Below are 27,249 nucleotides of genomic sequence, written 5' to 3'. Positions count from 1 at the left end.
AACATGAATGGAAAGGCATGATATTTTGCCAAAACGATTAGTAATACCTCAGACTAGCGCAAGTGGACATTACAGGTACAAAATCAAGACGGTAGCCGAACAGCTGTCAATACTTATTTTAAGGCTCTACTTTCTAGCAGCTATAACATTGCATGGCACAAAAACTTAAAAAGTTACAACAATCACTATCAAATTAAACACAAGACAAATATGAAATATTTTTTATCATACATAAACCCTTTTACCAATAAGGCTGCGTTTCCACCAGAGCTGAGCGGAGCTGTGCAATGTCATGGCAAAGTCATGTTAATGAAGCGATTCTATTGGTTTTCAAAAACACATTCCTCGCAACACAGCTCCGCTCAGCTCTGGTGGCAAGGCAGCCTAACAGTAGTTATAGTGTATACTATGTTTTGAGTGTTTCAGAAAAGGACAAAACTTTTACAGCTTATACATTGGGTAAATATTTTACATGATTAAGGTGTAAGTACTCAATATTTCTAGGGGAACAAAAATTTGTTTTGTTATCTTATTATCTTTCTTTTTAACAAGCGAGTGTATTTGATAGTGTTTGTGAGAACACATAAACATTTAAAAATAATTTGGAATTTCGATCATCCAGTTTGAGATTTTACAACTAATTGAAAAAAAACTTAATAAGAGTAATTGAACTTCATCTGCACGAGGTATTTCACGTTCACTTGGGCGACGTCGTACACAATAAATCTGATAAGTGGTTAAGAAAATTTATTAAAACTACTACGGTACTTCGCTGCAGTGGAGTGACGGCCGAATGATAATCCTTGCCGAATCTTGGCCGTTGGTATTATTATCCGCGACAACACACTATGCGACAGGGGAACTACGCGAATGCTCGCTTCATATCTACGTAACGACAAGAATTGCGTCTATGCAGTGTAATTACTTCTAGATTTATTCTCAGACTAGACTCACTTTATGGGGGATTCAGGTATATGAATAAAAAAGGATACTCATTGTACAGCAGGCTGGAGTCAACAGGTTTCGAGACAGGCGGGGCGAGCGGCACTATCGTCCCGTCGGGCAGCGTGCGCGCCGCCGAGTAGTCGGGCTGCGTACGCCCCACACCCCACACCGAGTGCGCGCCCGTCAGCTTCGTAACGTATTCCGCCTGTTTACACTCCTTCCTGTAAATTAAATAATATACAAAGTTGTATAGCTAATAGCTATAGTAGTCTTAAAAAAATTAAATACTGATTTTTAATGTTTGTCAAAAGTGTATTTATAGATTGCAGCTAAATTATATTTTTAACGTAGGACGATTTTAACCGTCCTACATTAAAAATTATAATTTAATTTAATGAAAGTTATAATTTAGGTTTTATGCTTCGCAGGAATTTCGCGGCGCCGCGGCGTCGCGCACGGTTCGCGCGCGAGTGGGGATGCGGTCGGGGAACCAGCCGCGAAGTGCGAAAAATATGCGAATCGGATCCACACTCACGTTTCGCGGAAATTCCGCGGCGTCGCGCGCGGTTCGCGCGCGAGTGGGGATGGGGCCTTAGTCCTTACATACTAGTAAAGATATTTTACGCAGCATATTCAAAGTCTTTATCAAAAAACTTTTCCAATTTAGTAATTGGAAAAGTTTTATATGCAGACACACACACACAATTCCTGCCATGTTTCAGTTTCTTAGTTACAATGTAAGACGCAGTACTAGTGGCGTGGCATATCCAAAATAAAAAATTGATTTACTAGACAAGTGCTGCCATCTACTAACTGTATCTATATCTATAACTTTGTATCCCTTTTGACGAAAAATGGGGAAACGTAGGTGAATGAAATTTTGCACAGTTATAGTTTATATGGTGAAGGAGTGCATCGAAATTTTTTAACAAATAAAAAATTACACACACTACAACACACACACTAGGAAAAATGACAGATTTTTGAGTGACAAGCCTATACATACGAATTATAGTACTCTTTTATTTATGGTTGAAGTCTGTTGACAACAAGGTGACAAATTGAAAATGGATTATAGTTTTTTTATTGAATCTTAGATACTATTAGACAATGCTTACACGGCCAGGCTGAGATCAGCTGAGTCCCAGGGACAAAACTTGAAAAAAATATGATAAAGTCAATATTTTTTTATTTTGTAATAGTCCTAATGTCGTTGAAACTAAGATCGAATTTTGACCATTGAGCGATCTCTAGTTATAATAATTTGTATTAGTAAGGGTAAGTTTACTCACATATCACCGAGCGCGACCTCGCTGAGCAGCAGCAGGCCGACGTCGTTCCGCTTGTCGGTGCAGCAGTAGTTGGCGGACTTGGACACCATGTCCGCGAAGTATATGCCCTTGCCGAACATGTAGCCCGTCACCGGCGCCTCGGGTGGCGCGATACGAAGACCTGGCAGCAGATGGCCATTTTTATTATAGGTCTACAAGGAACTGATGGCAAAAAGTGATCGCAGCATTCAAATGTAAGAAGGGTCATAATAAGGAGCACAACACTAATGTCGGAATAAATTACACAACTTTCTCATATACCTTACCTTTATAGGCTTGTAATAAAGGTAGCATGTTCAAATAACATAAAAACTATACCTTGCGACAGTATGCCGGCGAAGTTGGTGACGCGGGAGCCGTGCCACAGCAGGCGGCGGTTGTGCAGCTTGCGGAACGGCTTGTAGCGCTTGTCCTCGCCCTGGCGGACCACTTTGAATACCTGTAAAGTAACATGAAACATCGTACATTATTTTTTTACGTGTTAGATAGTAAATCTGTTAATTGCTTATTTGCGGGTGACAGCGTTAAAGTGTGATGATGGTATAATATTATTTAATAAGCACTGTAAGTGTTTATTTCGCATCCCTTTAGACCTTCAGCGTCCCCAAGGCCCCACCTTGGCTTCGTCTACTTTGGGAAAGGCTGGGCTATACGGTTATCTTCAAACTTAACCATCGGCAAACTATCAGCCGATGCTAAATCAGTACGACGTTCTTCCACGCGCGCACACGACGCCGATTATTTGGTTAAAATATTCCGTTCAAAAATCTATCGCGGTGAATGGAACCGAGCGAGATTTACTTTTACGATGGTCCTTTTAATAAATAAAGCCGTAGTAAAATTATTAAACTTAATGGTAGAACAAATCTTTTTAAACACCTTTTGCAAATATTTACAAAGACGTCCTTTGAGTGACATTCCTATAGAAAATCGAAGATGTCAAGATCATTAACTGTAGTTCCATGGCAGAGAACGTAGCATACGACGAATAACGTACGTAGTATACGACAAAATGTATCAAAAGGTCAATTTCCGATTTCGATGTGTTCCAACTTCCAACCTTACTTTAATTGCTTTTACCCTACCTCCTGTATCTCAAGCGTGTATGACGAGTGAGTGGCAGCGTGGGTGTTCTTAGCGTACTCCACAATCATGGCGAACTCGTCCGAACTCTTGTCCAGCGGTTGTATCTCCGCCTTCAACTTCCTGTAGTGACTCTCTATTGGACTAACATCATCCTCGTTATCTGAAAAGAGGGCAAATTACCTGTTGAAAAAGGGTAGGTAATAAAATGTCGTCATTTCGTATTATAATATCGTTTTCGTTGTTTGTGTTAACATTATTTTGTTTAATTCACAAATGACAAAGTTAAGAAAATAAATTTGTTTGCTACCTGCGTTACTTCAAAAGTTGGCAACACCCTATGCGATTTTTTTCTTTTGTGATAAGTTTTAACTTTCCTTAAAGGGTATCCAAAACTTTTTTTATACGGGCCCGCCAAGTCACGCTAAGCTTTTGAGTTTGACTGATAATGGGGTTTATGTTAGAATCTTTATTTAATTACCGTTAAGTTATTAATATTCGTATCTGAGTGAGGCAGTCTATGTGATTTTAATTCAATAATGACAAAATCATTCTTACCAGTCTTCAATAAGCTGTAAGCTATTTCAATTTCGAGCAGGTTATCTAACATTTCTGCCTTAGTTTTGATCAGTTCTTTATTATTGAGAAGTGGTGGGTTGTCCAAGCCAAAGCTATGTGGGATAAGTGTATAAAATCTGAAAGGATAATAAAGTTTTGAAATTACAATTTGCAATATATAAGATAACATTTCAGAAATATATAAGTTTTTTTTATTATTCAATAAATATAAACAATATAAGTATCATTAACTTACTGTACCGTAATTCAAAGCCAAATAATGAGAGTGGCAACACTATTTTTCGTATGTGTGGCGGAAATAGTACCTAAACGACTTCTATATCCTCCTACGTCACCCGCTTTCTGCCTCCCTATTGGTTGACGTTTAGTTCTAAGTTTTTCCACCAGGTGGCAGAGTTGAGCTTTTAGCAGCACAACGGATTTGGAACCATTGGCGGTTATTTTTCGTGCTGTGCGGACGTATATTAGATTACGCGTAATTTCATATCTTTGTTTAAATTTGTGCACGTGGCATATCAATTTTACTTTTCGGTTTACCGAACGAATTCTTATAATTAGAAATAATGGGTTCGGATAAAAATATTAGCTCGAGTTCCGACCGACCCTCCTGCGCGAAACAAAAGGAAGGACGAAACGTCGAGGAGCAGCAGAGACCAACGTAAGCGTCGCCGGACATCCGACATTGAGTTAAGTAAACTCGCTGAGCAGGTGAGTCAAATTCAAAGTTTTTTGGCTCAATAGTATTTTCAATGGACAGGCTATAATAATTACTTTCCAGCTTGGCAGCCGCTCGAAAATATACCCTCGCATAATAATTCCGATGACAACCGGTGTTTAGATGTTTGCGGCGAATTATTTTCCGATAATGATAATGAAAATTTAGCTTCGAGCTCCAAACAAGTTGAAAACTGTGTAAATTTTTCGATTAATGCAATATTAAAAGAGTCCTCGTTGCCGAGGTCATTGCAAGATCATTTAGATTTGCTAATGTCGGCGCAACACTTCGACACTCCCGAATGGAGTGACGTGCGCTATTCCGATGTTAAATTATATTGTTCTACGCCCGGATTTCTCGAAGTCGAATCTAACGACGAAATAAAACCTTTCGAGAAATAGGTACCCTAATTTGTGTATTGCCGAACGCAGCTATGCGACTATTTCGCAGGCAGTGCTAAAACAAAAAGATGCCGCGCAGGCAGGTTTTGAATCGTTTTTAAATTGGGTCGTGGAAAATTCCGTCGATTTGACCGTGTCTTTTATAAAAGATAAAAGTAATGAGATTTTTGTGGAAGGTATGTACACAATAAAATTTCTTGCGATATGTTTCAACTCGCTTGCGGGCTCAGGGCAGATATGATAGGACAAAGAAGGGATGGTATTTTAAGATCCGTTAAAGATACGTTTTTACGAGCGAGTTTACGCAAAATACCTCCGTCTTGCCATAATTTGTTCAAAAAAAGAACAGTTTTTGATTGGCTGTTGAAAAACCGGGCGGTAGTAGTAAAATTTGTTGGCCGATACGACCTACAATGCAAAGAACGGCCGCGCAGGCTAGCTCGAGCTCAAATTATAAAACACCCGCGCAGGGTGCTCGCTTTCACCCACCGTGGGGTTCATACGACAGATTAACATCTGTTTTTGCACAAAATGCACACCCGTATCAATATCAACCGATTCAAACACTACCTTCGGGACCTAATTTTAATAATTACCCGAATTCAAACTACCCACAACATGGGTACACACAAAATAAAAGGTTCGCGCAGAACCAAAATAAGTCGAGGGCCGATGCGAACGGATCTCGCCAGAGATCTAATTTTGACAATGCTAAAGGGTCAATCTAAGACCACACAAAATAAAAATAGTTTCAAATCGAAACGTAGTTTTTGACACGGACGAACGTGTTGCATGTCGCTTGCATGTTGCATTTTGTTCACGCTTGGCAAATTTTGTTCATCTCGGTGCTCCAAAAACTGTACTAAAAATTATCCAGGGATTCCTCTAAAGAAAAAGCCACCGCTGTGGGTACCTTCTTCGACTTGTCAAAGATTTCACACTCGAAATTCAACTCAAATGTCGCTCGCTATAAGTAAAAACTTTACTAGAAAACAGTGCCTTGGAGAGAGTACGCAACTCCCCGAGCTTTGTCTCCCCGATGTTTTTGACATCCAAGAACGACGGCAACCTGAGGCCGATATTCAATCTGCGATTTTTAAACAAATTTGTAATTCTAAGCAAGTTCAAATTAATAAACATGCAAAAAGTGCCCAATTTCTTACAACCATACGATTACCTTGTCCCCGTTGCGACCTCTCACAGGAGGTTCCTGAGGGTGATTTACGATCAAAAATTGTATCAAATGACCTGCCTCCCTTTCGGTTTTGCGACGGCGCCTCATGTTTTTGCGATGTTGAGCGATTGGGTCGCGCAGACCTTGCGAAACCGAGGAATAAGAACAATATCTTACTTGGACGATTATCTAATAGCCAATCAAGACAAGAACCGTACTTTCGAGTCAAATTCATAATACAGTAAATTTACTGAAAAGCATAGGTTGGCAAATCAATTTCAAAAAATCTGTTTTAACTCCTCAAAAGGCCCTGGAATTTCTCGGGATCTGTTGGAATCCATGGCTCGGCCTCAAATGGCTTCCTGTAAAAAAGACGCAAATTATTATCGACAAGTGTCGACCTATAATACAGCGAAAAACTGCGCATTTACAAGAAATCCAAAGCCTAGTCGGTCTAGTAAATTTTGCCAGCTTCACGGTCCCTCGAGGCCGCTTAAATTTTCGGGAGCTTCTGCGATTTTGCAATTACCTTTTAATACTTCGCTCCTGTCGTCGCTATGCGTTCCCAAACGTAGTACTCCGCGATCTAGAATGGTGGATAAAGAATTGCAATGTTCAATCTCGTCTGCATTACCCCGCGGCCGAGCATTTTCTCTCGACGGACGCTTCTGAAATAGCATGGGGCGCCCGAATAGACAATCACGAAGTTTGCGGTCCCTGGACATCTCACGAGATGATCTTGCACTCCAACCAGAAGGAGATGCTCGCAGTGCTTTCAATATCAAAAGATCATTGTCTTTACCTAGCCAATTCGTCCACTATGACAGACCGACAACAGAACTGTTGTAACATAATATTTGAAAAACGAAGGGGGCTCAAAATCTCCCGAACTCATGCATGTCGTTCGCAAGGTCTTCGCCCTGCTCGACACTTTCAATATAAATCTCATAGTTCACCATATCCCCGGCAAGATGAATTGCAAAGCGGATCATCTATCCCGCTACCGAGCGGCTCCGGAATGGCACCTGCTACCGGAGATAACTCGAATAATTTTCAACAAATGGGGAACCCCAGAAATCGATTTGATGGCTTCGAATTCGGCTCATGTCGTTCCATCTTACGTGAGCCTCGACTTGAAAGACGAACACGCAGTGCACGAACGAACACGCACGATTGTTTCAACCAGCAATGGAACTTTCATTTGGCGTGGGTGTTTTCTCATCCCCAGAATTCTAGCTCACTTGAACTCGGAAAAAGGGGTCTATTTAATCGTTGCTCCTTTTTAGGAAGTGTTTTGGGTTTTGGAGGCCCGACATCAAACGAGCCCTGTCTCCACCGTTCACGATACATCGCCTCCATAGAGTGCTGGTGGACACGTCGACCGGCCGGGCCCCTCCAAAGGTCGACGAAATGACCCTACAAGTCTGGAGATGTGGGGGTGGACGTCATCATTAAAAGATTGGACAACGGAACAAAAGAATTTATTAAAATCAGGCTGGCGGCCTTCCTCTATTAAAACTTATGAGAACGCTTGGACAAAATGGCTAGAATGCTGTAAAACTAACAAATTAAATGCACCTAGTAGTAGTCCCACTGGCTCTCAATTTGCTAGATTTTTGTCGAATTTATTTCAAAAACATAAATTATCTTACAACACAATTTTAGTATATAAATCTGCAATATCGTCGCTTTGTGATCTTGATATTTCTGAAAGATTAAGTTCTCAAATACTCATTTTCTTTACATCTCTAATCAACGACCTAAACAAATCAGTAAACTTCCCATTTGGGATGTCGATGACTTGAGCGCTTGGCTTCTTAGCAATGTTACGAATCATAATAATTTGTACCAATATTCTAAAAGAGCAGCAACCCTTCTGCTACTTTGTTCGGGACGTCGAGTCCATGACCTAACACTACTAACGACAGATAACAGTCATTGTAATATTCCAGATGACTCTATCGTATTCTGGCCTAGACTAGGGTCAAAAACTGACAAGTCCGACGTAAGACAATCGGGATGGCATCTGAGTAAAAATATTCAACATAGAAATATCGATCCAGTTTATTGGGTACAAGTTATTAAATTATCATCTGAAAGGAGAGCCCAGTGCAGTAGCGATAGGTTATTCATCACTGCTTGTGGCGAACCGAAACCGGCGTCTCGCGCTGTGATCGGTGGATGGGTGCGACGACTGCTGCATGAGGCCGGAATCAAGGCAAGTGCTGGCAGTGTCAGACCCGCAGTCGCGTCAAAAAACTGGGTCCTAAACTGTCCCTTAGATGAAATACTAGCTAGAGGCAATTGGATATCACAAGAAACTTTCAAAAAGTATTATTGTCGTGAAATTAAGACAAAACAAAACCAAACAAATGTGGTATAAGCTATGTTTTCTCCCATAGCAAATTGATTGTTTGCTTAATTTAAGGAGATATATTAATAAATTTTTTTTATTACTGTATTGAAAAAAAAAGTTTTTGCTTTTGTATTGGATAATTTAACAATCACTATTTGACATATTATGTAACTAATTAAGTGAAAGTGATAGTTAATTTAATCCTTCGATCGTAGATTTATGGAAATCAATTGTTATTCTATTGTGTCTCGCTCACTGGTGACTGGTGAGCTAATGGGGCTTGATGGGTTAAAAATTAAAATAAGGTTAACCTTTCATTATGGAATTTGGTTACATCACTATGCATCTTTAAGCTATAATTAGTAATTAAAAACTTAACATAACTAAAAGTTAAGTACTAAAAGCAAAAATTGTATAAAATGCCAGGCAGGCATTTGTTTTTATTTTGGTAAAATATTATCTTTTCTTCTTTAGTAACAAAATAATGATTGTTTGAATATGCTTTAAAAAAAATAGTATAAATACTGACAGTCTTACTGTATCTTATAATGTGAAAATATATTATGTGTGTTTTCAATAATCAATTACTTATCCATTTTGGTATTTCTTTTTATACTACAAAATCATTTCCATTCCATCACCTATGTAAGCTTTTTTATTGAATCAATTTAAGTTTAATTCAGTTATCTTATCTTTCTTCCACCAGGCGATATCAGACAGCTCTCATTATTTGGCTTTGAATTACGGTACAGTAAGTTAATAACAGCGTTTTACCCTGCAATAGAACGCTTATTAATTATACTTACCTAATTCTAAGCCAACTTTAAATTCTGCCTGGAATTTTCAATGCAATGGTTCCAAATCTGTTGTGCTGCTAAAAGCTCAACTCTGCCACCTGGTGGAAAAACTTAGAACTAAACGTCAACCAATAGGGAGGCAGAAAGCGGGTGACGTAGGAGGATATAGAAGTCATTTAGGTACTATTTCCGCCACACATACGAAAAATAGTGTTGCCGCTCTCATTATTTGGCTTTGAATTAGGTAAGTATAGTTAATAAGCGTTTTATTGCAGGGTAAAACGCTGTTATTATAAATGTGGACATGTGTATTTCTGTCTGTCGGTCACACCCAAACCACTGAACCGATTTTGCTGACATTTGGTATGGGGATACTTGGAGTCTCAGGAAAGGACATAGGGTACTTTTTATCCCGGATAAATGTACAGTTTTCGCAATAATCGAATATCTGAGCAACAGAGTTGCAGGTTTCAACTAGTATTTCATAATTTTGTTACCTGTTTGTGGCGTCAATGATTTTGCCTTCATTAGAATTGCCCTTATCAATTTGTTTCAGTAGCTCTGATAACACATTGTAGCCTGTCTTTATTTGCTTCTTTGAAAGTTTTCCTAAAGGCATTTTCTCAGTATCCAACTGAAATGTAATTAAACAAAATATATTGTATAGATTAATCTAAGTAATTTGTATATGTCGCAGTCATCTAGTTCAATCTGCGATTCGATTGAATGACTAGCGCATTCATTGAATGACACCATTCAATTGAATGACTCGGCCGAACGTCGAATGTACGATCGTCACTCAATGTCCAACTAGTAAGCGATTTGTAACATAGCCCTTTGAAGATAGCGGACATGAAATCAGTCAGGTAATTGAATGTATTTTTTTTCCACTGCGGCGCTAGTAATCACTAAAACAAATATGGCGTCAAACATGAAACAGCTCGCACAGCTGATAGCACTGTTGATATTTTTTCGATTAAATTTACTTTAAAGTTGTAAGTGCTTTATTTGTAATAAAATAATATGACAGCGTGGATTTACCTATAACTACTCTGTCAACGGCTACTAAAAAAATATATAGCATCCCATTTAACGACTTCACATGAGTTATGACTTTTAGTCAAGACGTTAAAGGTCACAGTCAATGTCTTGACCAGTTGTCCTTTAATTAAATGGTGTCATTCAATAAATGCGCTAGTCATTCAATCGAATCGCAGACTAAACCAGATGACTGCGACATATACAAATCAATGTTGTTAGCGGTAGGCATACCAGCGCATTATTTCACAATACGTTCCACTCGAGTTCAGGAAATTCTGCATGGTTATTGGTCAAAGCTAAGCCCGGTGCTCGTTCATTATGTGTCGCGAGTACGTAGATGGAGAACCTAACGTTGTCCCAAATCGAGTTTATTTACGTATTGTGATCAGCAGTCGTACCCCAGAAACTGATATATGCTAAGAGTGGGAAAAACCGTTAAGATCGAATTAGTTCAAAATATGCCGCAGCATGATTTTGCGCTAATATAAAATGAAAAAATGTGAGATCGAACTGATTCGATTTGAGATTCGATTGTCTGTTCTGCTTTAAGAACTTGTACCCATGTTTGCTAATTTCTTAGTATTCTATTCTACTTACTTCAAACTCTAACAGCGTTCTCTTCATGTTGTCTATGTCGAATATTTTGGTGATCAGTTGTTGGACGGGCATCGCCAGGCTGCACTTCTTGTCTACTTGCAACTTGGCGGTCGGCTCGTCACCATAGTCCACCTCTATGGGATAGTAGCACCCTGGCATCTGGCAATAGTAAGTAATACCTCGATCGTGGGAATCACAGACACAATAGATTTTTAATTGTTATGCGGCACCCGAGTGCCATATCAGTCCTGTCTTATATTTCTCTATGGGGTGCCACTTGAGGTTTGATGGGTTAATAAATATTTTTTATTTCATTCATTACCCATAATATATTGTCAGTAGAACAAAATTGCAGTCAAGATAATATGAGTTTAAAATTTGTAAAAAAGTTTTTTTTTATTTATAAGTACCTACTCTAAGTAGGTACTTATAAATAAAAAAAAACTACTACCTAAGTACCATCGAGGAAGTTGATTCCTATGCAATTGACAGACCAACGTTATTTGGCCGAATATGTCAATTCAATGTTAATTGCATAGACATAATATAATGCTAAAGACCAACAAAGAGTGCGAGAGAGAAGAAAATCCTTTATGGAATTATAACAAGATGAAAAGAGAGAGGCAGTCTAATGAAAATTGTAACAACTTTTATTTGACAGGTCGTCAAAAGTCGTCAATCGTTTTTATGCCCTTTCGGTATTTGCAATTTATTATTTAAATCGTATGTTATTTTCAACAAATACTATTATATATAACAATAATAACTTGTGCTGTGAGTGATTGCAGTGTAAATCATAGGAATAATCCTGAAAAATATACATTTCACCCGTAATTAATCTTCATGTCCTAATTGCTACGATGTGTTTATTTTTGCTATATTCTGGTCTTTAGTTCTCTATTTCAAATAAAATATTGTGAATCCTCCCTTTTGCTTTCATATTTTGCGTAACTAAAGGTACTATTGTTCCTATATTACACAAATTTTGAAGAAAAATTTTTCATCAAAATTTCTTACATATACGCTAGTGCTTGAATCAAATTTATCGATATGCTTATCGATATTTTACAATAACATAAATCTAAAATTAAAATCATTTACCTTTATATATTTTATCACCTTAAGCCCGGCCGCACATTATCCGAAATTTCTGATCAGAAAAATTCGGACGCCTGGCGGAACGCACTCTGTTCATACATTTTGTTGTAGACCCATCATACTAAAAAAAATTTTGACGTGTCAAAATGTATGAGCGGGGCGGGGCGTTCGAATTTTTGTGATCAGAAATTCGGATAATATGCGGCCGGACTAAAAAGGACATATTATCTTATTTTAACTAATATAATATAGTATAGTATAATATAGCTAATATAATATAACTACTATAATATAGAGTGACTCTAAAACTAGAGGAAGGTTTATATTTATATATCATAATCATTTGTTTTACAGATTCCTCTAATAAGAGGAAAATGGCTGAAATTAATTGGGCGTGTTGGTTGGAATCCCAAGAAAAATTCAACAATATGTAGGCAAACATTTCATTGAAAATTTTTAAAGAAAAATTAGAATAAATACTATTTTGGTTAAAGGAGCTATCCCAACTTTATTTGTGCCAGTAAGTTTGACATACTGTTGCACTTGTTACTGAAGCAATTATTAAAAATAAGCAATTATAAGCAGTTAATTATTTTTAGTTCATTTAAGATTATACTTATATGAACTAAAAAGTATTAAATAATCCTTATTCTGTACTCAATCTTCATAATTTTGAAGTCGGTGTCAGTCCTAAGTATATAAGTTGCTGTTATACCTATTCTGTCAGAGAACTGGCGATTAGGTTAGCTGGTACCGATTGCAAAATAATGAAGATTGAGAACAGAATTAATACTGAGAACAGAATAAGAATTATTTAATACTTTTTAGTTCATTTAAGTATAATATTACTATTGTCATTGCCTTGGAAGTCGGTTTTAATTTTTTGTTTAAAAATAATAATTTTACTCATTTTAGCTGTCCTTAACGTTTTCTATACTTACAGTTGGTGTTTTAAAAAATCAAAATCAAAATTGCTTTATTTCTGAACAAATCTAAAATAAAATATATTTTCCGAATACATAGTGCCTACCACCGGTTCGGTAACTAAGCCGACGAGAAGAACCGGCGTAAGAAACTCGCACGCTCACTTTTTACCAAAAAAAAGTGAGAAAAAAAATAATCTTTTAAAACAAAATTTACAATGTTGTAACTAAAAATTATACAATGTAAACATAGATAGATACATAATAATTGTAAGTCATGTAGAAGTAGCTTTGCAAGCAGTCATTCAGCATTCTACTCCCAAGATGTGCCATCAATTATGAAATCATTTTGGCTTTGGCACAAAACGTTCTTTGACTACTTTTTTAAATTTATTAATTGAAAGATTTTGAACGTTTTCTGGGACCATAATATGTTCCCATTTGAATATCAAGGAGTCACTTCGATTTCTCATTGTTTCCATCACCAGACCACCACTTTTGTGAACATGATACCTACTCGGAACAATACAATGTATAGCAAAAGAAAAAATTTGAAAATCGGTTCATAAACGGTGGAGTAATCGTTGAACATACATAAAAATATATCCACAGGCGAACGTCTAGACTCCTCCTGTTTGGAAGTCGGTTCAAAATAATTGTAATAAAATATTATGATATTTTATAATATGTATTTAATTTAAGAATAAAATATAATATACTATGTGTGTTGTTTACTTTCAACGTTTACTTTCAATGTAAGGACTGATTTACCAGATAGATTTTACCTGAGTAATAAATAAGTAACTTTATAATGTGTTAAGTGTAAATTATTTACCCCTATAAGGACCTCATGCCATAACATATCCGACGATTGAAAAATCATTCCAAAAGAAAATGTGTATCTACTTTTCAATCGTCACCTTTTTTTGCCAATTAAAATTTATGATACCTAATTTGAAATACAAATCTATCAAAGTTGCATATTATTTATTTCTTATAGAAACTCAGGTAAAATAACTCGAACGGACTATACTATCGATAGCAAAATACTATACTATCGATAGTAAAATATACATCACTAGCACACGCACACATTGACAGATCAAAAATGGTCACGCATTTTCGAGTTGTCAGGTGGTCTTTACGACAGTATATATTATGTCTATGGTTAATTGTGATCTGTCAGCTGGGTTTGACGTAAAGCAACCAAACTACTTGGTTCCCGATTTGCATAGGAATCAACTATAGCCAAATAGCTAATATGTAAATAGGTAGTCAAATACTGAATAATAAAAAGGTCTTAGTGGCTTAAGGCTATGAAAATCTTCATAAGTGCTCACTGTTAAAAAATTTTGGTGTAGTAATGTCACTGTTAAAATCGTTAGATTGAAATATTTTTAAGTGATCGCCGATCGGTTTAAAATTCACTTTTTCCCTAAAACCAAGATATTAAAATTGCGAAAATAATTGAGAATTTTTATATTACCTTTTCGAAGTCATGCCTCATTTCCCATGGGTTTTCTGTCTTTTCGAGGTAATGATTTTCGAATTTATTGATTGCCTCGTTTAGAGACTTACAATCCTCCACTTTGTTGCCGCCGATCGGTGTACCGATCCTGCCCCAAGATCTAAATAGCCAGAATCTAAAACGAGATATTGAAAAATACAGTATGTATGGAGTCTTGGTAGCGATAAAGTTTTTGCAGAGCAGTATAGGATTATCGAATTTATTCGATCATAGAGTACTCCTAAATATATTCCTTGAATTTTCCCATACTGAAGTTTATACAAGTTTGCAATTGAATTTCTGCGTTTTGCGCGAGGTCAGCAAATGAGTCGATTCTATTGGTTCTCGCAAACACATTCCTAGCAACGCAGTTTCGTTCGAAACGCACCTTTATAACTTCTGTATAGTATAAAATTAAATTTTAATATTCTTTTTCATAATGAATTTTTACAAAATTACAAAATATTTTCTACAGTGACAATGTGTTGAGAGTACTCTGAGGAATTGTTCGGAATCATACCTCCTGCAATTTTTCGCCATAGTCGCACGCAAAAAATATACCATCCTCATCACCTTGATGAGTGGAAGTCTTCCTCCGTGCGTTTTTTGCGTAACTTTCTGCCACGCACTGTTAAAGGCTGGAACGAACTGTCACCGGCAGTATTTCCGGACCTATACGACCTGCAAACCTTTAAGAAGAGAGTGTATTCCCTCTTAAAAGGCCAGCAAAGCGCCTGCAGCTCTTCTGAATATGTTGCGAGTGTCCATGGGCGACGGTAGTTGCTTTCCACCAGGTGACCCGTTTGCTTACAAAATATTTTCTGAATGTCAAATTAATGCATGTGTGTTTACACTTTACACTCACTTGTCTTTGTCATCGGCTTTGAGCAGCTGCAGCTTGTAGTAGGAGTTCTTGCCGGCGACGACGTCGGTCTTGGCGAGCGTGACGGTGTACTTGGTCCCGTCGCGGTCCGTGTACACGTGAGCCACGTCCGCCAGCTCCGAGTCGGGGTCGACCGCGGTGCCGCCTGTAACATAGGGAAACTAACTATAGTGCAGTGATCTTCTATCCCTTTCTAGTGCGCCATCTAAACCAATAGGCCATAACTTGATTTGTTTTGAATGTGTGGACAATGGGCGAGGCTCGTGGTGTGGGTGTGAGTGTGAGTGAGCGGGGCGAAGTGCGAACATAATTGCGAACGGTTCTAACCGGTATTTTAAGCTGAAGCAGTTTCATTTTGCTCTTTGAATAAAACCAGGAATAATTTCGGTTCGTCCGAAAACATTTCCAAAAGAGCATTTTCATTTCGATTCTGCTCTGAAGCGGAATTGAAATGAAAATGCTCTTTTGGAAATGTATGGCGTTTCTAACGAACAGGATCGTGAAGATTAAACAGGTTTCCGAGCCCCAGATAGGTAATACAAGTTACAAGCTGTTAGTACCCTGATGTCTCAACACAGACTTTTTCGCGTTTTCTCGCATCAGTGTATAAAATTATTTCTATGGCTTTCTATGACACGAGGGGGTCGCCACTCGCCAGTATATTTCAATCCGTAAAGGGGTCGCGAAATCAAAAAGATTGAAAAACACTGCTTTAGATGATTTAGAACAAGACTGCATTCAACTCCCGCGTTTTGCGCCTACATAGATGCAGCGATGATAAGGTAGGATAAAGGTAAGAAATGGGGTTAAGTACCTTTAATTTTCAACTTTTCAATGGTGGATTTTGGTTTGCTGTACATACTACCAGATTTTGGAATAGATTTTCCGTCTATTACATCTTGCGGCACGCGCTGTTTTGGCTGTAATGATGTTGTGTTATTACAATTTTTTATTCTCTCAAATTCTCTGTTTCACCAAAAAGGGAAACTACAAATATTGTCCTGAAAATTAAATTAATCAAAAAAATCTGTTATAAATAACATTTATAACAGATTTTTAAATTAATTTAAATTTCATTCTTACATTTCTGAAATCGGTTATCTGAAACTGCCAATTTGAAAATAATTATTACGTGAACGATTCCATATTTAAATGTGGCTTTAGTTATAAACTTAGATACTTACATCAGATCCCCAATCAGCAATATTATTTTCTTTAATAAGTTCTAGAGTTTTAGCTATTGTTCCTGTAGCTGGATCGATAAGATCTAGAAAACTCTCTTCTACTACCTAAAATTAATAAGGACATAAAATGAGGTTTAGAGTAATGTAACATATTACATTGTTAACCATTACAAAATTTTATAACACTGCAACCTGTGTTTCCTACGATTAAGTTCGAGCAGAAATTTAAACGAAAACTAATCTTATCCATATGCATATCATCAAAATTGGTTCAGAAGCTAGACATGAAGTGGTGAAAGATAGACTCACATAATTTCGTATTTATTATTATCTTAATATTTATTTATAAATGATAAGTAAAATTACAAATTACTTAATAGTTGATAGGTAAGAAGTCAAAAATACCTACCTCTATAGAAAGGTATTGGATATCCTGCATCTTCGGATTCATCTTTTCAACTTCATTTTTAGTGGACACTACAGCTGCAAGTGTATCAGTCAGTTTGCTAGTCACAAGTCCTCCTAATTTCAAGATGCGATTCTTCACTTCTTCTTTGGGTGCTTTAAACTTCCCGTGCAGGTAAAACTGCAAATTCTTCAATGGTGGAAGAGGCAGTGGTTTTTTATTGTCACTGAGGTAAGAAACATTTTTTTGTCTGTCAAATTTTATTCTTAGAAGTTTGAGAAGTTCAGAACAGTAGAGTGGATTTTCTAAAGACAGAGATAAGACCTAGCCCCGACACTTTTTCTTAACTGCAACTATTGATTATTCTTAACTGGTTTATGGAGGCCCTCACAATACTAGTTACGTATGTTGAATATCTACAATACAGTTATGGGTTAAGACTTAAAAAATAAGATTCTTAACAAAGATTGTAATCTTACCCGTTAGTTTCCTCTTTCTTCACAACAAGCAAAGTTGGTGGAGGCTCCACCTCAAATACTCGAACGCCAACCTTCGACTTGAACTTTAGGAAGGCTGACTTTGATTTGTAAGCCTCGGGAATTTTCATCACAGCTCGTTTGGGCTCTTTAGTTACATACCTACATTTTGTCCACTCACTAATATCACCTTAAAAAAAGACAATACATTTTACATCCAATTAAAAAAGAGCAGTCCAACTTTTCTACTTAAACTATACTATAAACTATAATATAAACTATAAAAAGTGCCCTGTTAGTTAAATTTCGCCACATTTACATTGGATCATTATAATAAAGCTGGTACGTGTTTTGGTGACATTCTTTGGGGTGTTAAACTAGTGAGGTAAAACCACTCCCATATCTTTCTTTTCATCATCTAACTCGCTCACACATTGTATCTTAAATCTCTCCTGTACAATACCTGTACAGCTGCATTATATTTTACCTGTGCACTTGTAATTAAAAGTGTCCAACTCTAATTGTCCTCCACACTCTGGGCATGGTTGCAAAACACCAAATGTCATACAATCAGCCAAGGCATCTAAATTCTGAAAAGAAAAGTGTATGTTTTTAATATTATATTTTATTGTATCATGTATGTATTTTAGTTGCTTAATTTAGTTTGCAGGTATATCCCTTGGGAGAGATACATTTTGCAGGGATGATGAGCAGTTTGTGTCCCGTTGAGAGATTTCACATAATATTATATTTTTAGTAAATAATAGACAGCAAAGGAGGACAATGTAATAGCATTGAACTCCTTTCAAATCAAAAAGACCATATTATAAGGTGTATGCCAACAGCTCAACTAGTGTTGCAATAATTTTAAAGACATAAAAGTCTAAAAGAGAATAGCATAACAATACCGCATCAATGCCAACACGAGCAGCCTGTGAGTTAGTCTCAAGCAAATCAATAACTTCCTGCTTGGTCAGCTCAGTCAGTTTATTCCTGTGTTTATGGAAATCACTATTTTGTTTTTCAAGTTTTTTCATAAAGGCTTTTTCCTCTTTTATCTCTTGTTTGTCTTTTGGTTCAGACTTTAGCTTTTTAACAGGAACTTCGTCCATCTTCAATGCTCTGAAATTGTTATTAACTTACTGTACCGTAATTCAAAGCCAAATAATGAGAGTGACAACAATATTTTTCGTATGTGTGGCGGAAATAGTACCTAAACGACTTCTATATCCTCCTACGTTACCCGCTTTCTGCCTCCCTGTTGGTTGACGAGTTGAGCTTTTAGCAGCACAACGCATTTGGAACCATTGGCGGTTATTTTTCGTGCTGTGCGGACGTATATTAGATTACGCGTAATTTCATATCTTTGTTTAAAGGGGATATGAATTAAATACTTCAGATCAGTAAAAAGCAGAATATAAACCTAGTTTTGTTTCAGACTTTATATTTAGATAGATTTCTATGTGTTATTGGAAAAGGTAAATAATCAAATAAAACAACATCAAACCGTTCACGATACATCGCCTCCATAGAGTGCTGGTGGACACGTCGACCGGCCGGGCCCCTCCAAAGGTCGACGAAATGACCCTACAAGTCTGGAGATGTGGGGGTGGACGTCATCATTAAAAGATTGGACAACGGAACAAAATAATTTATTAAAATCAGGCTGGCGGCCTTCCTCTATAAAAACTTATGAGAACGCTTGGACAAAAAGGCTAGAATGCTGTAAAACTAACAAATTAAATGCACCTAGTAGTCCCACTGGCTCTCAATTTGCTAGATTTTTGTCGAATTTATTTCAAAAACATAAATTATCTTACAACACAATTTTAGTATATAAATCTGCAATATCGACGCTTTGTGATCCTGATATTTCTGAAAGATTAAGTTCTCAAATACTCGTAAAGAAAATTCTTTTGTCTATCTCTAATCAACAACCTAAACAGATCAGTAAACTTCCCATTTGGGATGTCGATGACTTGAGCGCTTGGCTTCTTAGCAATGTTACGAATCATAATAATTTGTACCAATATTCTAAAAGAGCAGCAACCCTTCTGCTACTTTGTTCGGGACGTCGAGTCCATGACCTAACACTACTAACGACAGATAACAGTCATTGTAATATTCCAGATGACTCTATCGTATTCTGGCCTAGACTAGGGTCAAAAACTGACAAGTCCGACGTAAGACAATCGGGATGGCGTCTGAGTAAAAATATTCAACATAGAAATATCGATCCAGTTTATTGGGTACAAGTTATTAAATTATCATCTGAAAGGAGAGCCCAGTGCAGTAGTAGCGATAGGTTATTCATCACTGCTTGTGGCGAACCGAAACCGGCGTCTCGCGCTGTGATCGGTGGATGGGTGCGACGACTGCTGCATGAGGCCGGAATCAAGGCAAGTTGATTCCGGCCTGCTGGCAGTGCAGACCCGCAGTCGCGTCAAAAAACTGGGTCCTAAACTGTCCCTTAGATGAAATACTAGCTAGAGGCAATTGGATATCACAAGAAACTTTCAAAAAGTATTATTGTCGTGAAATTAAGACAAAACAAAACCAAACAAATGTGGTATAAGCTATGTTTTCTCCCATAGCAAATTGATTGTTTGCTTAATTTAAGGAGATATATTAATAAATTTTTTTTATTACTGTATTGGAAAAAAAAAAGTTTTTGCTTTTGTATTGGATAATTTAACAATCACTATTTGACATATTATTATGTAACTAATTAAGTGAAAGTGATAGTTAATTTAATCCTTCGATCGTAGATTTATGGAAATCAATTGTTATTCTATTGTGTCTTGCTCACTGGTGACTGGTGAGCTAATGGGGCTTGATGGGTTAAAAATTAAAATAAGGTTAACCTTTCATTATGGAATTTGGTTACATCACTATGCATCTTTAAGCTATAATTAGTAATTAAAAACTTAACATAACTAAAAGTTAAGTACTAAAAGCAAAAATTGTATAAAATGCCAGGCAGGCATTTGTTTTTATTTTGGTAAAATATTATCTTTTCTTCTTTAGTAACAAAATAATGATTGTTTGAATATGCTTAAAAAAATAGTATAAATACTGACAGTCTTACTGTATATTATAATGTGAAAATATATTATGTGTGTTTTCAATAATCAATTACTTATCCATTTTGGCATTTCTTTTTATACTACAAAATCATTTCCATTCCATCACCTATGTAAGCTTTTTTATTGAATCAATTTAAGTTTAATTCAGTTATCTTATCTTTCTTCCACCAGGTGATATCAGACAGCTCTCATTATTTGGCTTTGAATTACGGTACAGTAAGTTAATAACAGCGTTTTACCCTGCAATAAAACGCTTATTAACTATACTTACCTAATTCAAAGCCAACTTTAAATTCTGACTGGAATTTTCAATGCAATGGTTCCAAATCCGTTGTGCTGCTAAAAGCTCAACTCTGCCAGCTGGTGGAAAAACTTAGAACTAAACGTCAACCAATAGGGAGGCAGAAAGCGGGTGACGTAGGAGGATATAGAAGTCGCTTAGGTACTATTTCCGCCACACATACAAATAATAGTGTTGCCACTCTCATTATTTGGCTTTGAATTAGGTAAGTATAGTTAATAAGCGTTTTATTGCAGGGTAAAACGCTGTTATTATATTGTAATATTTAATTTCTCTAGGTCACACTGAACCATGACAATACATTTAAAAATTGTAATTAAAAATATAATATAACTAGATGACGCCTGCAACTCCATTGCTTAAGTTTTCACACTTACTTGATTTCATCTTTTACCATTTGCTGGTCTTCTTTACTAAGACTTTTAAAGCCTGGAATGCTCTCACCTCCAGCAAAGAATAAAAATTCATCTCTTTTTTCTGCAAAACATTTAACATGGTGCCACATTGGATAGTCTCCAAATTTGGGGTCATACCCCAACTTAGATACACGGATTTCATCCTGAAAATATTTTTTTAAGATTAAAGACATTATCTGACACCTTTCAGTAGAAAGAGAAAACATTTCAACAAAAAAAAAAAGATAATATTAATAAATATGATCATACCTTGCAAATCTTAATATCACAGTGTTTACAAGAAGCCCTACTAGACTTGGAGTACTCTATTGAAAAATTAGCCAAAGCTGTTGTATCACTATTGTCTCTCTTCTTCCCTTTTCCTTTCTTTCCTTTTTCTTCTGGCATCACAATTCCACCAGTACCACTAGCTGCCAATAGAAACAAATTGCATTTAACAAACATATTCCTATCTATAGAGAGATGCTGTATTATAAGCCAGAACATTTTGAAAATATTCAAATAATTAACAGCAATATTTGTCACACACAATGTTTATTGTGTGTGACAAATATTGCTGTATAATATTGTATAGGTAAAATAAAAATTTTACCTAGCTTGCTTTTAATTTTCTTCTTGTCTGCATTACTTAGTTTATTGAAATTAGCAATTTCGCTTATGCTAGAAGGACACTTCTTCTTAAAGAAGCATTCTTCATGATGCCAGTTGGGTTGTTTTCCATCATGGAATGCTGACTGAAAAGAAAAATTTATTTAAATTATTGTCTCAGGACTCAATTTTTTTATTTTTTTAATAGATATAAAAACAAAACTGAAATTTACTATCAAATTATTACTTAATTTAATGTTCATTTGATAGTTAACATTAGACACAAGCTGTATTCCTAATGTAACTAAATAATTTCAATTTCCCTTTTTGGAAAAAAAAAGGCAGGTTTACTGTTTATGAGTGATTTAGCCTATTGAAGTTACGAATGACATAGGTTACACAATCAGTTTCTCATCAATCTGGTAAATATTGATGGAAAACTGACCCACAGATTGATGGACAGATCATTTTTTAAATTCTTCAAGCCCCATAAGAGCACCGGTGATCCCGACAACAATAGAATACAAAAGCATTTCCTGGAATCTCCGATCGAAGTATTAATATGTACTTTTTATAACCATCAGTATTCCATCAATCATATTGATGGATCAGATTGATGAAAAACTGATCATGTAACCTACATATATGTTTCTAGACATGCAGAATGTAAGTTTGAGATGAGTTTGAGCACATTTTAGGCATCCATTACACGGTAGATTTTGCTGACAGTTTTACCACAGTCATGACTGTGAGTGTTGAATAACCTGCCGTGTAATGCAGTGACTGATGGTTGCATGAAATTGAATGACAGTTATCTGGATATTTTGGTTTTTATGGCATGCAACCATCAATTATGACTTTTGAGTAAACATTTAATGGAATTTCGTCAATCAGGTGTCAGTCAGTCAGTCGTCCATAATTATCTTGCGTGAAAATATGTATTCTTTGTGAAGTTTTGCATATGACTGGCAATCAGTCAGAATGACTGTGTAATGTGAAATTAATTCCAACACTCATCAACAGTCAAACGAAAGTTATGATTGATGGAATTGACTGACCAGGGCATGCCCGTCTAATAGACGCCCTAGGAATAGTTACATGTAATCAGTAATACCTCGATCGTGGGAATGGCAGACACAATAGATTTTCAATTGTTATGGTCGCATAACAATTGAAAATCTGATGAGCCGGGTGCCGCTTGGGGAACGCAAATTTTAACCCGTCGATCGTGGAAAACGAGACACAATAGAATTTCTATGGTGTCTCGGTCACCGGTGACCGTATGGGGCTTGATGAATATTGTTTTAATTGAAATAATATTTGTAAAAATCCCTTACCTGAACCATAATGGCCAGCCTTAAGGTACCCTGATCAATTTTTTGTTTGCATGCTTTGCACGATGCTCTACCAGATTTGGCATATTCCGCCTGGTACGGTAACTCGTTCATTTTTCTTTTGTGAACCTATTTGGCACTTTTATGAATATTATAATATCTTTCTGTAGTGTTAATATTTTCGACTTGAAAGTTGGAAAAACATTCAATATTTTCCTTGCGGAATAATAACAATGAAAATGACCGCAAAATTTGCCGGATGGCGGTTGCCGGTTAAAATCAGACAAATGTCAATGTCAGAACGATGTCTAGTTTTTTTTTCTTATGGCACTTCGGCAATTTAACAATGGCCAGTGTTGAGTATATTATGGCGGGGAAACAATATTTAAATACAATTACTAGTAGCTGTCACAGGGCCCCGGCAAATATTGTTTTGCCATAAAATGATTTTCCCCGATTTCCTGCTTTTCTCTTGAAGTTTTTTCTGAATTTTTTTCTATATTTTCTTAACTAAGATTACTCTATTAAAATATGATTACTCCTACGATTAATAAAAACTAAGGAAACGTAACTCCCATACTTCAACCGTTTTAAATTTGGCACCTTTTCCAAAACTAAAATATGACAATTCAGATTTTCGCCAAGGTCGTATCCCAGATAACGTATCATAATATTGCGCGCCAGACGACAGCCTGCGCGGTTATTGTCTAGCCCGTCAAAAAAGTCACGACATTAATAGAGTCGCCATTTGTTTCCGGTGTGGCCTCTTATGGCCAAACTGTATCCAGTCACTATAAAAGATTTTGATACTTTATAATCAATACAGTTTAAAAAACACGTTGTAAATATTATTATGATTTATATATTATATTGTGTTGAACTAAGAAAATTTGAAATAATAATGATGTAGTGTATGTTTAATTTACAACATTACAAGAAACAATCTAATCTGTGTAAAGTATTATAATCTTTGTATATGTCATAGTCTGTCTCTGTCAAGAAAGTGAAGAAATTAAAAAGTGGCCACATCGTGTCATCCCTTTCAAATCAATCTAAGAAAAAAGGGATGACATTACGATGTTGCCAGTTGCCACTTTTTAATTTCTTCACTTTCTTGACGGACTATATAAAAGAAGAAATTTAAAAAACCCCCGCCAAACAATTTTAAAAGTAATGAAATAATATATTTTATTGACTTTAAGTTTAAATAATTCCTAAGTGTAAAGTGATATTTTAGTCCATAATTGTTGTCACGGTGTGTCGGGGGACCGCCAACAGTGTCTTTTGCAATTAAATTGTTACATCTCGCATAACATTGTCCATGGCGACTTTGTAAAAATTTTGTAATTATATTATTTTTTGATTATTGCACTTTTAGAATAACATGTAAATTAAATAAGACAAACACAAAGAGACCAGCTTAATTTTACGCAAATACCCTAGCATCCAACTTAAATAAACCATCTTTTTTGGGTCGACAAAAATACAAGAAATTTAGGCATAATTTTAAACAATTCACTTACAGATGAAAGGTTATTCCTGTACTAAAAGTCGTATCTGTATGACTTCTACACCATTTCACAGGGCATTTAGGCATTTTAACAACAAAATATTGTAAAAGGCTACGTAAAAAGTAAGTAAACAAACCTATGTAAACAAATTGTAAAATGAGTTTGACAATCATTGTCATATCAACTTGAATGTCACTCGAGTATATATTATACACGAAAAATGTGTACCGAACACATGCATAAATATGCATAATATGTATTCGGGTCACATTTTGTAGCATTTTGGTGCACTTTTTTTGACGCATTTACTCTTCCTTAGTTTTTATTATTCGTAGGATTACTCAAATGTTCATAAAAATGTTAGTAAAATAAGAGTAAAAAAAAATGTCATACTAAAAACGAAACAAATATTATGTATATTTTTACATATACAGATTGAGATATGTTAATATAAAAGCGTATATAAAAGCGACAGTTCTATTTTTAAACGTCGAATCGTATCGCTGTCTCTTTCTTCGCCTGAGCTATGACGAAAATTCGAGTTTTTCCAGACTGTTCGAAAAAATAATTGAAAATGTAAATCAAGACATGTGGTAAGATATTCCATGTGTTTTGTTTACTTTTGAGTTTTGAGTCATAATTGGTAAATTTTCGATACACGCACGACGTCATTTTCAATTTATTTAGGTAAGACAAGACGCAGCACGTTCGTGACTGCTCTCGATGCCGACTAAACAACAGACGGCCCAATTGGGCCGTATTTGAATCTTCACAACGCGCGTGGCAGTAACATGTCTGCTTTGAGTTTTTCATCATTGATGAAAATTGATGATAATGTAGCCAGAGTAGACAGAATGTAGCCCCCCTTGGATAATATGAAACTTTTCTTGCTTTAAGAGGATACAACAGGGGCTAGAGAAATGAAAAAAAGTACGTGTAATATCTATAGCTGTCTCCCTTACCTCAAGCCTATACCGCAGAACGCGATAGAGACAACTGCAGAAAATCCAGAAAATCAACGATTCGTTGTCCCCTGATTCCTTCTCCAAAACTTAACCGATTTAAGTACTTTTTTCATTAAAGATTAAAAAAAGGCTTGAGCTGTGTTCCTATGTTTTGCTTTTTTTGTATAATCTTGCCAAATCTGTTTTCTGGACGTTTGAAAACAGTGGAAAATCTGGCCATTTTTTTGGGTTTTTGAACGTTCATATCTTATTTAATAATTAAATTATGAAAAAAAAGAAAACATAGGGACATTGTATTAGTGGCCGTAGATATTCCGGAAAAAAATTATAACTCTACTAGCATTATCCAGGGAGGAAACAGGGGACAACGTTTGTATGGAAAAAAGGGCGGTGTGGAATCCTCTTAATACTTTACCGACTATACAAATACCTGAAGTGGAAGAGATATATTTGTTGAATAATGTAAAATGCCTAAATAAACCAAAATTTTATTTTGTTTTTTTTTTTTCGATTTTCCTTGAATCACTCCATCTTTTACTATTTGTACTTTAGGATGTCACAAATTACAATATTATATACATCCAAAAGTGCAATAAGTATTAATAAATGTCGACTGTGAAAGTAGCAGCGCCTAAAGAGCATTTTTTTGTGATTTGTCATTGCAAGCGCCCCAGATTATAAATGAATTTTCCCAAACAAAAGTAAAAAAAAAAATTACTTTCAGTGCTGCTACTTTCACAGTGAATTCTATACAGGAGAGACGTGCATACCCTAAAGTATTATCACTCATGGCTCATTTTCATTGGTCGATGGGCCCGCATGCGGGGTGCGGGAGATTTCTGAAACGCATGCCACAGGGCCCGCATTCGGGGAACCGTTTTCATTAGTCGATAGGGCCCGCATGCGGGGTGCGGGAGATTTCTGGAACGCGTGCCACAGGGCCCGCATTCGGGGAACCGTTTTCTTTAGTCGATAGGGCCCGCAGGGCTGGGGAGAACCTCTGTGTTCGTCGCCAGTTACAGACGTTCTTGCCATGGAACAACAACCTGATTTCAAGGTACCAGACATAAAATCATTTGTTACAGTATGTGTCTAAGCACACTAGGCTGAATTACGCCGACGTAAATTCCGCCGCATTTACGCCGTGTATCAAAACCCATAAAAAATACGGACGTAACGCGACAGACGACACACTATGCCGAAATTCCGTCGCCAGATGAATTTCCGTCGAGCCGAGTTGAGCTTAAAGTTCGGCAGTGATTCGGCGGTAATGTTTTGTACAGCAACACACTTAGATACGCGACGGAATTATCAAAACCGAATATAGCAAATCAAACCTTAACTCCAAATCGTTAACGCACACATAACATCTGAGAATTTTAAATACTCACTTACGCGCGCGTTCCGCAACTAAATTACACCACGAAATTTCAGCTCTTCGCGTTGTATGGCCAGTAGTATGGCGGCCATTGGGAACTGTCGGAAACGTGGCAACTCGCGTCCCGCAAGCTGTATATCGACCGATGAATTTCATTGGTCGATATCACGGTCG

At 36.5% G+C, this 27,249-nt stretch overlaps 1 protein-coding gene across 2 annotated transcripts; it reads right to left on the bottom strand.

Annotated features, from left to right (window-relative positions):
- Window positions 1-329: 329 nt before the first annotated feature.
- LOC121730860 (poly [ADP-ribose] polymerase) lies at window positions 330-23,475 on the bottom strand. Of its 2 annotated transcripts, XM_042120054.1 has the most exons (20): window positions 23,225-23,475; window positions 21,892-22,033; window positions 21,549-21,709; window positions 21,261-21,442; window positions 18,405-18,618; window positions 17,984-18,086; window positions 17,500-17,686; window positions 17,024-17,246; window positions 16,615-16,719; window positions 16,245-16,350; window positions 15,413-15,575; window positions 14,527-14,683; window positions 11,020-11,178; window positions 9,879-10,015; window positions 3,918-4,054; window positions 3,362-3,522; window positions 2,595-2,715; window positions 2,238-2,397; window positions 993-1,166; window positions 330-726 (listed from the first exon to the last, which is right to left on the bottom strand). In XM_042120054.1, exons 1-20 carry the CDS (start codon window positions 23,333-23,335, stop codon window positions 654-656), a joined length of 2,976 nt encoding a protein of 991 aa, XP_041975988.1. In that variant the 5' UTR covers window positions 23,336-23,475; the 3' UTR covers window positions 330-653. The 2 variants fall into 2 exon arrangements, with proteins under 2 accessions (XP_041975988.1, XP_041975989.1); XM_042120055.1 differs by lacking the exon at window positions 23,225-23,475 and having other exon boundaries at window positions 21,549-21,705; window positions 21,892-21,988.
- Window positions 23,476-27,249: the final 3,774 nt, after the last annotated feature.

Source organism: Aricia agestis, chromosome 10 (genome assembly GCF_905147365.1).
Source record: "Aricia agestis chromosome 10, ilAriAges1.1, whole genome shotgun sequence".
Taxonomy (NCBI): domain Eukaryota; kingdom Metazoa; phylum Arthropoda; class Insecta; order Lepidoptera; family Lycaenidae; genus Aricia; species Aricia agestis.
This window is presented reverse-complemented; position numbering and strand designations above follow the sequence as displayed.